Below are 12,490 nucleotides of genomic sequence, written 5' to 3'. Positions count from 1 at the left end.
CTGTTCAGGGCTTCAGCAAAATGGCAGCCTCCAGCAAGAAGAAACAGGAGCAATGCTGGAGGCAATTTACAGCACACACTATTTTTGATAGCATAATTATTAATGTGGAATGTATGTTCCTTGCTAAAGAACATTATTTTTTATCAAGATGTTATGGGTAAAGTTAATGCACAGTTTGGGCAGCAAAGTGGTGTAGTGGGTAGCACCTTTGCCTAGCAGTAAGAAGGGTTGCTAGTTCGAATCCCAACCACGACACTACTTGCTTGGAGTTTGCATGTTCTCCCTGTGTCTGCGTGGGTCTCCTCCGGGTACTCCGGTTTCCTCCCACACTCCAAAGACTTGCTGGTAGGTTAATTGGATCCTGTCTAAATTGTCCCTAGTATGGATGAATGCGCATTAGGGACCTTAGAGTATAAGCTCCTTGAGTGTATGGACTGATGTGAATGTACAATATATATGTAAAGTGCTGTGTAAATTGACAGCGCTATACAAGTACCTGAAATAAATAATCCTTTATCTTGTTATTTCTGGCTGGGGTTCTGCTATCATCCCTCACAATAACAATGTATAGTCTTGTGGTCATGTGTGTTTACAGAAGAGTAGATTATGCAATGTCGGTGATGGATTGAGGAGGTCAGCCATTAGGTTCCTGGAGGAATCCCGAACCCAGATGTGGAATGTACACCTATTATATTATTGTAAATTATAGGTGGAGCCCACACTGTGCATAAAGCAGGTACCATATCCTCCTAGGCTCTGAGGAAGAAGGTACTCCTTCAAAACGCGTCAGCCAGTAGCGGTCTTGATGTCCTCTCCTCTGTCATCTGGAAACTGTTGGTTTCAGGAATGATTGCCACAAATAAGGTGACTTTTACAAGCAATATTTCTCCACATGTTTGTGAGTAGTTTTTACCTTGTTTTTATTAATAAATATACCTAATCGGAATAATGCACTAGGCTGGTGCACCCTCTCCTTTTTCTATCTTTTTTACAATATCCTCTGATGTTTATAGCTTTAGGGCTGTCCTGGAGTTCTAGGTTCAGGGCTGTGTGTTCAGACAGATAAGGAATATCCTGTCCACATGCTCTAAGCAGCTCCTCAGCTACAGCCACTCTGTAATTCTATTTTTATTTTTATTTTTTTGTCCGTGGTAATTAAACTAAATCTGAAAACAAAAACTTTTCTCCTCAAACTGTGGAAAAATGCAGTGAGGAGTGCTGGATTACTGATATGTAACCTGACTTGTAAACGTGGTGGTTCTGTTTGTCCTAGGACTTCCGTGGATGGTCCCTAAACTGACCAGAGCTTTTAGCCTGCAGTCCTGAAAGGAAAAAAAAAATCTAACAGTTTCTTCTATCCACACTACACAGCACAAATGGCCAAATCAATCCCTGCTGCTATTGTATTTTGACAGCTGGCCCCACCAGCTGTCAAAATACCTGAACAGTGCCTGCATCTGATTGGATGCAGGCACTGTTCAGCCAACAATTTTCTGCCCATCTAACATGGTCACCCACTGAGCAAATTTTGGCCGGTTTACCAGGAACCCACTGAAATTCATGCATGGCCAGCTTTAGGAAAACTCATGATACCATGCAATATCTTTTGGTGCTGCTTTAGGTGTTCTAGTAGCATACAAGTCTGGTGCCCCATTGTATTAAATGGGTGCAGGCTGTCAAGTGCCTAACCTAGACAGCATTGAAGAATATAGAGACAAGAAGACACCGCATGCCGCCAGTTCATCTGGTGGAGAGTGATGTAACCAGCCTTATCCCCATATGCCACGCTCCTGATATGCTTTCCTAGAGGACCTCTACCATTGGTCGCATTGGGGGGCGAAATGCATCAGTGGCATGACTAAAGCTGGATACACGATACAATTTTTATTGTTCAATTTCCTTTCAATTTACCTTCAACTATGTAGTGCAAGGGCCTGCCTGATAGCATACAATTTGAAAGTGTTTAGGTTTGACTTCATATTATATGGTTTTGGTAAACCTAAAGGAAAGTTGTAGAAAAAAATTATATAACAACTGTATAGTGTGTAGCCAGCATTAGGAGGAGTCACAGGCTGAGGTCATTTACATCTCTCTCCACCAGAAGAGCTGGTAGCGTGCAGAAAAAAAAATTAAAGTGCCATTTCACGTATTAAAACCAGAGTAGTACTTTATTTAAAATTGAAAAATTTAAAATAAGAAAAAGTCAACATGTCCCATGCCGCGTACACATGAGTTGACTTTTCGACCGGACTGGTTCAGACGGTCTTTCCGACGGACTTTCCGAACAAACGGACTTGCCTACACACGATCACACCAAAGTCCGACGGATTCGTACGTGATGACGTACGGCCGGACTAAAATAAGGAAGTTGATAGCCAGTAGCCAATAGCTTCCCTAGCGTTGGTTTTCGTCCGTAGGACTAGCATACAGACGAGCAGACTTTTCGATAAGAACTATGTCCGGCAGAGTTCCGACGTAAAGATTTGAAACATGTTCCAAATCTAAAGTCCGTCAGATTTTCGACCGAAAAAGTCCACTGCAGGTCCGATGAAGCCCACACACGGTCGAATTGTCCGCCGGACTCGGTCCGTCGGCCCAGTCCGGTCGAAAAGTACGCTCGTGTGTGCATGGCATTAGGGGTTGTAAATATCCCCATCTTCAGGGCTGAAAAGGGTCAATAGCCTGAAATCTGGTAATTTAATACCGATGGTCCCTTCAGAGACCTTATGTCTTGGCCCAGTTTGGAAGCAGATTTTATTCTTTTGATCCTGAAAAAGGGGGACTTTTATGACCCTAGAAGCATGTTGGCTTTTCCTTCACAATAAAATAAAAAATCAATACTATTATGGACTTTAACAGTATGTTCTTAGTAGGATCACCAGGTGAGAATAAAAAAAAAAAAGGAAAACCTATGCAGCCACCTCATTTTTTATGAAGCAAAAATATGAAGCTAGCACTATACAGACACATCACTTTCTTGCAGTAGTATAAAGCAGCTAAAATTGTATGGTTGCTACCTCTCTATTGCTCATAATTGCTAAAAAGTATTGTTTAGGCTCATTGCTATAAAGAAACTTGCATTTTTCAGTTAATTTACCTACTAATGTTGTCAGTTTGGGAGCACTGAGTTTTGTTGATGGGATTTAATTATGGTGCACACGTGTCTCTGGCAGAAGTGTTTAATTTGTGAAACCTCAGGCGATGTTTAGGTGTTTTGGATGTAATTCATCTAGTCAGTTTTATTGTGCAATGTCTACCTTCCTAAAGTGTATCTCTAGCTAAAATTTTTTTTTCATTTGGGGTAGAGTAGGGAACCTTTGACTTAAATTCCATCCTGTATCTAAACCCCCCCCCCCCCCCCCAAAAAAGAAAAAAAGTTTTTTGTTTAGATATATATTTCACACGTGCTTTCCAATCAGGTCCAGCTGCCAGTTTTTCAGGTGGACCTGATCGCAAGCTTCATTCAAGTCTATGAGTAGGCGAAAAAAATAGGAAAAGAACTGTATCCATTTTTCCACACCTAAATGAGATGGATCAGAGGTAACATGATGTATCCATTTTCATCCAGCTCACCCATAGATCCAATGCAGGTCTACTTAGAGCCAGATTTAGGCTCTATTCACACCATAGCGTTACGTTTTGCGGGTGGAATAGCTGCAATTCTGCCTGCGATCCGGAAACGCTACAAATAACGGGACATCCTTGCGATCCCTGGTACTTTGAATGGTACCCAAATTACGGCACGATTTTGCCGCAATTGTCACCAGACGAATCGCGGTGAAATGGTGCAAACAGAATTGCGGGACGCCTGTCGCCCAAAAGAAGTTCGGGCAACAATCTCACCAAAATCGCGCCACGGTTTGGGTGCCGTTCTAAGTAACGGGGATCGCGAGGGTGTCGTGCGATTTGCAGTGCTTACGAATCACGGGCAGAACCGTGGCTATTCTGCCCGCAAAACGGATCGCCATGGTGTGAATGGAGCCTTAGACCTTGGGGGCCTGGGGCACTTCAGGTTCTGGGGCCCACCTTATACACAGAGTTGGTTTACATTCTCAATGACAGTCACACATTTTTAAATGAACACACACACACGCCATAATTATGCTCTGTTTGGGTCACTTGAGCTGCCAAAATTTGATTTTAAAAATGATACAATATACCACACCAGAGGAAAAACATTTAGGCTGGGTTTACACTATTGTGAATTGGAGGTTTCCTCGCATCCAATTTGCATGTCAGGAGATTGTGACCGGCTCTCAATGGAGCCGGTTCACACATCTTCGGAGCGGCTCCGGAGCGAATTGCACAGGAGTCCTGTGCGTCTTCTGGTCCATTTCAGGTCCGAAATTCAGCCAATAATTCAGGACGAAATCAGACCTGAAATAGCCACTCCATACAGCAGTGTGAATCCAGCCTTACAGATGATGGCAGGCAAAATATTACTTAATAAAAGAAAGTATTTTTTATTTATGTATATATGTTATATATTATTATTTAATCTAATTGTTTTTATATTGTTTTATATTCATTTTATATATAGAGGGGGCGCTTCTGTTAGGGGGCCCAGGGCAGTTGCCCCTTTTGCCCCCTTTTAAATCCGGCACTGGGTCTGCTGTCACAATATGGACAAAAACTGAACAGGCAAAGATGTCACAAAAGTGGCTAATGTGAAAGGACCCTAACTGAGTGATATTTAGTTTGCTAAAGCACTGCGTATCATAAACAATTTTTCAAACTTTGTTTATTGTCACTTTTATTCATCCTTTGTTATTGTCGAGTGATGTGAATCCCCTGCAGCCTCTTTTTGCAGCCATTTCCAGTCTGTATTCACTCTATCATGATGTTGACAACAGTGGACCATGCCTGCCTAATGTGTGTTGAAAAGGTCACTTGTTGTCCCAATGAAAAGCCTATGCGACAGGGTGACATTGCAGGAGTACAATTTGGAGACAAGGGACAGAGCTTTGTCACCCTTATGCCCCGTACACACGTTCTGAATATTGTACGAAAACGGTCGTCCGAGTAAGGATTGTACGATATTCGGATATTCGGATTGTGTGTACACTACTTTCGACAGTCGATCACCACCGTTCATCCGATATTATTCGATCGTACATACACGGAAATTTTCCTCGTACGATTCCAGATCGTACGATTTTCGTTTAGTCAGTATAGTTGTCCTCCGAAAATACAATACAAATACATTACAACACATTACATCACTTCCGCTTTTTTTGTCTGCCATACGAGAATTTTCGTGACTTTATTAGCTATTCAATCTCTACTTGCGACTATTTAAGCGAGAATGGTCGTACGATATTCGGAACATGTGTACGAGGCATAAAGCAGAAAGTGCATGAACATGAAATTACATGGCAGGATCACCAGGTTTATTTTTAAATAAAAGCTGCAGGTTTTCAAAATAACGAAAGGAGCGGATCAGCAACAGCCAGGCTGGGAAGAGTTAAATGATGCTGGACGTCCTCCAGCCAGGAAATGAGGTGGGCTCTATCTGACTTGCTGCAGCTTCCTAATGCACACTGTGTGGGGCTCACAGTGTGCAGTGAAATCAGAGTAAGCAATTTCAGTAAAGGAGAAGAGCATGTACAATTGTGCAAGACTGAAGGGAAGACTGGAGGTCAGATTTAAATCATGACCCGGTTTCCAGTTTCAGGAATGCTGGATGTCTGTGAGTGTCAGAGCCTGCACATGTAGTGAGCAAGTATCCATATGGTTACAAGCTACAGACAGAAACATAGCACATTAGGACACACTGATAAGAATGTTTACTTTGACTGATAACATTTACCTCCATATCTAAAACACTGCAGGATCTAGATTATTAATGAATGATCTAAGCAAATCCATTCCTCCCAACAGGGACTCATTGTACCACAAAATATATAGGCAAAGGACACGCCCCGCTGCATGAAGGGGAACCAGATAGGTAACCCCTGGTCTGAGTTGTTTAATGAGGACCAACCACGGTATATAGAAAAAATATAAATATAGAAAACACCTTTATTCTATAGTAGACCAAAATACATGTATGATTGTAGTCCCGAATTGGACAATACCCCCCAGACACCCTCAGTTTAAAAACATGTATGACAACGTTGTCACAAAAGCGCCACTGACAGGGCCCAACATACACACTCATGCGACACACAGTTCACCGCGCAGAGCAACCTTACTTCAATCATTATTGAGGCTATAAAGTAGGGAGCTGGGGTTCAGGGACACTCATGCCCTCAATGGGGCTTGTATAATCCCAAGAAAGCACTTGGGATGGTTAGTGCAATCACCTGGAATCCCCCCAACTCTGCATATATAGCCCAAAATAAGGGTGACCTCGGGTCAATAGTTTCAACAAAAGACCTGATTTCCCCTAACGGAGATTGAATCAACATCTAGAGGGGCGAGTCTGTGAAGGCAGGAGTCATGCCGCCTAGTTGGTGAAGCGCATGGTGGAACGCAGGGCCCTGTCGCGCTGCCTACGTCAACGCATTTCACACACGTGACCGTATGCTTCGTCAGGACATACGGACATTCCGTGCCTCTGCCTTTTTAAAGGGGCGTCAGCCCAATTTGTGTTTCATTCCATTGGGATGTCCGGTTTAGGCCATCTAGTGGTGACATATCAAACTTAATTTTACACAAAGGTGGTATTTATGTTGACAGGCCCCTGCCATGTCCCCCAGTTATGCAGACCAAAATAAATTAATACATAAAAAATGGATTGGTTAAAGAGAGAGATCAGCGCATCACTGTTCTGTTTCTCTGTTTCACTGTCAACTCACATGGTGGGGGAGAGTCCAGCATGAGTGGGCTCAGAGGAAGTGGGTTGAAGGATGCTGGTTATCAGACTGAGGACATCTAGTGGCAATTAAAAAGTACTGAAAGGGAAATCTTCAGACTGAAGGTGAATATTGCAGCAAAAGCTGGTTTTGTTATTTTACGGGTCTTTATTGGGTATTTACTTATATCTTGCAGTTTTGGGGGTTTGCTTTAAGAATTTGATCTGCACACTTACCCACATCTATTTGTGCCCATATTTTGCATCAATGCAACTCTTTGCATTTCTTGACTTATAATCGATACAACCAATGAAGAATATTAGTGCTCCAAAGAAGAATACATTTTATGGCTATTGTGCACAATTCCAGAAAAAAATTACAACATCTCTGACCCACGAGAAACCCCTTATAAGGGGTTCTCCAGGATCCCCCCCACAGTTTATTTATTCAAATACATAAAATATAAATTTATTATGCAGTCTGAGGGTCCATTCACATTTAAGTGTTCCATTAATGTGAATTAATACACATGGCCTAACACGCACTATGGTACATATAATGTGTGTTGCATTGAACCACAACACATGAAAAAACAAACATGAACAATTTTAACGACATAGCTCACCACAACACACAGTACATGTATTGCAGTGGGCCGTGGTGTGTTGGGAGTTCTCTACTATATAATGCATTGGGGTGCCATTTACAATGAATAATACTGATACAACACATAAGTGTGAATGGGCCCTGACTTCTCAATAATTTTGCTAGCGTGTATTCTTTGTATGGAACACACACTCATGTATTAAATGGTCATAAACAACACAACAATCATTGATATCCTAGTACAGTTGCATTAAAGGGTGAATTCAGTGTCTACCGTTACGGACGGATGTTTTGTAACGCCTTTTTTACCTTGTCTTTTACAGTGATTTTTTACTGGGTTGTTGTATTGCTGTGTGCAGTAATGTGTAGCAAAATACAGTAAAACATTAGAGCCCAACCTGCGGCCCTTTGGCATTTATGTGCGACCCTCTGGGCCCCTGCAGACACTAATCCGTGTTACCCTATTGCCCTATTATAGCAGTGATTTATTCCTCGTTTAATGTGTCTGCAGTCTGTGACTGTCTCTAAGGCATGTTCCCAGTCTCATACAACTCCTAAGCATGTTCACGGTCTCTGACAGTCTCTTGTATCATGTCTACAGTCTATGATTATCTCTTCTATCATGTCTGCAGTCTCTGATCATCTCTTGTATCATGTCTGTAGTCTCTGACTATATCTAGTTCCATGTCTGCAGTCTTTGACCATCTCTAGTATCACGTCTGCAGTCTCTGAACAGCTTTTGTATCCAGTCCACAGTCTCTAACCATCCCTTGGATTATACCCACAGTTTGACCATTGCTTATATCATGTCTGCAGTCTCTGACCATCTCTTGTATAATGTCTACAGTCTATGATCATCTCTTCTATCATGTCTACAGTCTCTGACCATCTCTAGTATCATGTCTGTAGTCTATGACCATCTCTAGTATCATGTCTGTAGTGTCTGAACATCTCCAGTATCATGTCTGTAGTCTATGACCATCTCCAGTATCATGTCTGTAGTCTATGACCATCTGTTATATCTTGTCTGCAGTCTCTGACCATCTTATGTATCCTGTCCGCAGTCTCTGACCATCCCTTGTATTATACCCACAGTTTGACCATCGCTTATATCATGTCTGCAGTATCTGACCGTCTCTTGTATTATGTCTACAGTCTCTGACCATCTCTTGTATCATGTCTACAGTTTCTGACTATTTGTCTCCTATTCGCAGTCTTTGACCATCTCCTGTATTATATATATATATATTGTCTCTGACCATATCTCGCATCATGTCTATGGTCTTTGACTATATCCTGTTTTGTGTCTGTTGTCTCTGACACTGAATATTCACAACATTTTTTCGATTAAGGTAATTTTTATTCATATAAAAAGACAAAAAACAAATATACATTTATACATCCCCCACTTATGCCCTGTACACACGATCGGACTTTCCAATGGAAAATGTGCAATCGGAGCTTGTTGTCAGAAATTCCGACTGTGTGTAGGCTCCATCTGACTTTTTCCATCGGAATTTCCGACACACAAAGTTTGAGAGCTGGATCTAAAATTTTCCAACAACAAAATACGTTGTCGGAAATTCCGATCATGTGTACACAATTCCGACACACAAAGTGCCACGCATGCTCGGAATCAAGCAGAAGAGCCGCACTGGCTGTTGAACTTCATTTTTATCGGCTCGTCGTACATGTTGTATGTCACCGTGTTCTTGGCGTTCGGAATTTCAGACCAACTTTGTGTGACCGTGTGTATGCAAGACAAGTTTGAGCCAACATCCGTCTGAAAAAATCCGATGGATTTTGTTGTCGGAATGTCCGATCGTGCGTACAGGGCATTACACTTTGCACCCACCCCAACAACATTTAACAAACACCCCTCTAAATGAATACACTTCGGCTCACCCTTCACTTTTATATCAAAATTGGCTTAATATATCTTTCTTGCCTTGAGAATCTGGACAAATTATTAGCAATAGTACACAGCATTTTACAAATCACATAGAAAAATACTCCAAAAAGTGCCAGCAACCCTGCTTTCAATTTGATGTTCCTACTGCACACCCTCTCCTGGGTCAATTTAGTAAGGTACCAGTTAATCCACAAGTATGTTTCTTGTGGGATGAAGACCGCACTAAGACAGGACAGGAGAACATATAAACGTCATGCAAAAAGCATGCTTGCTAAAACCCAAGTCCTCAGTGCTTACAGAGAAGAATTCTAACCACTTAACCACCATGCTGCCCAATGCACATTGCAAAGTCTTTACACACCACATCAACTGTATTACAAAAGTCCAGACTGTATAAAAAGAACTGTGCAACCCATAGCTGCTGGAGGACTACAAGTCCTGGTTGACTGACAGACCACACTGAGACTCTTGGTCCACCAACATCTACAAAACCCTTGCCTTCTGAATGACATGTAGAAGCTGCAAAGATACATACCGTTGGCTAAACTCTTTTTAGTTGTCCTCTTGGCCATGGTCATCTGGACCTGGTGCTGGATCCGCATGGACTTCTCGAGGTCCTGCCGACCCACTTTCAATGTCTCTTCGGACGGCAGTGCCAGGGTAGAGCTCTCAAAGTCCATAACGTTATCTCTGCGCAGGACTGTTCTGATGTAGCCTTGTTCACCAATCGGAGATGCCACCACTGCCATGTTGGATGCAAGTGGTATACTTAGTCTACTAGTGCTATTAGAGCTTTTAGTCTCTAGTGCCAGGAAGGTTGTTGTACCACTGCCCACCACGAGTATTCAGTGATTGAGCCCTGGGTACCTGTTGTGCTCTGGGCTACAGCCTTCAACAAGCTGTCTTCAAAAGTGTGCCCCTCCTGTATGTTCTTAACCCCAGTGTGCAATCTAGGATACAGGATGGTCCCAAATTACAAACCGTAGTATGTTCTTTGTTCTAGTACACACGTTTGGTACACTTAATACCCAGGCTAAGGTCTTGAGTACACGTTTAATAACACTATCCAACTTTTCCAGTACACACCTCCAGTATACTCAAAATCCCAATGTACAACCTTGAGTAAATACTATGATCCAGTTTACAGTTTGTCGGTGGTGATACACACTTCCAGTAGGCACTACGTCCCAGAATACAGCCTTCAGTTAGTTTTTCATGCCAGCGCCAATCCCCAGTAACGGTCGACTTAGATACACGCCTCCCTTGGACACCCCAAAATTCACCCTCCAGTCAGTTCTCTGCGCCAGTACACACTTCCAGCGCATGCCACGTCCCAGTACACAGCCTGCAGTCCACGTCAGGTGCAGGTAAAGGGTCGGTCACCTGTATTTGGCTCAGCTTTCCGATCAGGGTCCCTTTGCAAGAAGCAGTACACGCTGTCCCAGTTGGTGCAGTCCCCAGAGCTCGGCAAGTTCCAGTATGTAGCTTTCAGCACAGTGTTCCAAAGCTCACACAACAATGCACACCTCCACACACACACACAGCTTCCTCTCTTAGTAACTGACAGGCCTCCTCCCACCTAGATTTTCCAGCCTGGGATTCCTCAGATAACTCAGCTTTTAATGTCCCTGAGGTTCAGGGCTGGGCTGTAGAGTATAGAGGAGGGAGGGGAGAGGAGTGTACACAGCAGTACACAAAGGCTGCACTGCCAGGAGCTGCGCAGGAGGAGTGGGCTGAGGAGTGGCACCTCTCTACACAGGTCACAGCTAACGTTCAGGTCCAATGCTGTGTACACAACTGGGGACGTGCATTCAGCCAGTCTGCTTTGCAAATATTCTTTATGCTTCATCATCGCCAAACACAATACAGTCTAGTCTTGGAGGAACACTAAATACCTAATCACGACATGTTTAGTAACATGGAATTAATTTAAAGGGTATGTAAACTCCAACCAAAAATGACTCTCATTTGCTCTTGTCTGGATTGTTAAGTATACCAATAAGGCTTAATGTACATGGTACGTTTTACATCCTCTTCTTAACGATGCAACTTGACAGATAGTAACCGACATTTAAAAACCCGTTTTGCCGCGTTTACATGCCGCGTTTAGCCACGTTTGCGTTTAGAATCGTATTTTTTCTTCAAAATAGTCAAAAATTAAAAACACCTGTAAACAATACATGGCTAAAAGCGAGTTACCACGTTTACATGCGTTTATAAGTTGTTACAGGCGTTTGGCGTTTCAAATGCCTCTGAACGTCCGTCCTGAATGCATTTTTTTGCTTCCCAAAAAATGCTTCTAAACTCAACTGCCTAGAAAAGACTATAAATGACCCTGTGTACATGTACTGATAAGATAATATAGAGGAGAGTTCAGAGGCAGCTGGAAAAAAAAACGCCCAACTACTCCTAAACGTCCGTTTACCAGCAACAGTTTACATGAAGCCTTAAAATATTTTCCAATGTCTGTTCAATAAGTGCATAAGAATAGCTGTTAATCCTATCACAAACTGATAACCTCTCATGCTGTCTGCTGCATTGCACTCATATCTATTACATTGTTCTCAGCTATCTCTGAATATCTGAGGAGTACAGAAAACCTCACCTTAATTATGGAAAAGAGCAGGGGGATGGGGGGGGGGGAATTGTCCAGGTCCTAGAGTCACAACATAGGTACAATATGTTGAGTGAGTGTCACCATAGGACATTCAAAACTATGGCCTCCCATAAAAAAAGCCAAAATAAAAAAAAACAAACAAAAATAAAATGCTGCAACATTAAGGCTAGGTTCGCACATGTCCAGTGACGTTTTTCTCTTCACTGTGAATTTCCAAAGCAGCTGTATAACGGTTCAGCTGCGATTTAGATACAGTTCATATGTGAACTTTTGGAGCCGGCGGCCACTGGCGTCTTTAGCTGGTTATTAAGGAACGGGCCGGCAAATAAAAAACAATGTCCCCCGGTATAGATCCAGCTTCAATCACGATGCATGCCGCCACCGCACCGCATCCGTCGCTGGTTCCCACCACCTGCCCGCTCCACTGTCTGACAGTTCTTAGACCCTGCCCCCTGTGACATCATCAACTCAGCATGCAGCGGGCAGATGGCGGGAGCCAGCAGCGGGTGCAGAACTTTTTTTTTCCTGGTCGGCGGTGGCGTTCATGATGATTGACGC

At 42.8% G+C, this 12,490-nt stretch overlaps 1 protein-coding gene across 3 annotated transcripts in view; it reads right to left on the bottom strand.

Moving 5' to 3' along the window:
• PKP2 (plakophilin 2) overlaps positions 1–10,989 on the bottom strand; it is a 177,227-nt gene extending 166,238 nt beyond the window's left edge. Inside the window, exon 1 of one of the 3 annotated variants that reach the window (XM_073621734.1) lies at positions 9,851–10,989. In XM_073621734.1, coding sequence (XP_073477835.1) covers positions 9,851–10,064 — 214 coding nt within the window. In that variant the 5' untranslated portion in view covers positions 10,065–10,989. The remainder of the gene's footprint in view (positions 1–9,850) is intronic. The other 2 variants (XM_073621733.1, XM_073621732.1) reach the window with 2 other exon arrangements.
• Positions 10,990–12,490: the final 1,501 nt, after the last annotated feature.

Source organism: Aquarana catesbeiana, linkage group LG03 (assembly GCF_042186555.1).
Source record: "Aquarana catesbeiana isolate 2022-GZ linkage group LG03, ASM4218655v1, whole genome shotgun sequence".
Classification (NCBI taxonomy): Eukaryota; Metazoa; Chordata; class Amphibia; order Anura; family Ranidae; genus Aquarana; species Aquarana catesbeiana.
This window is presented reverse-complemented; position numbering and strand designations above follow the sequence as displayed.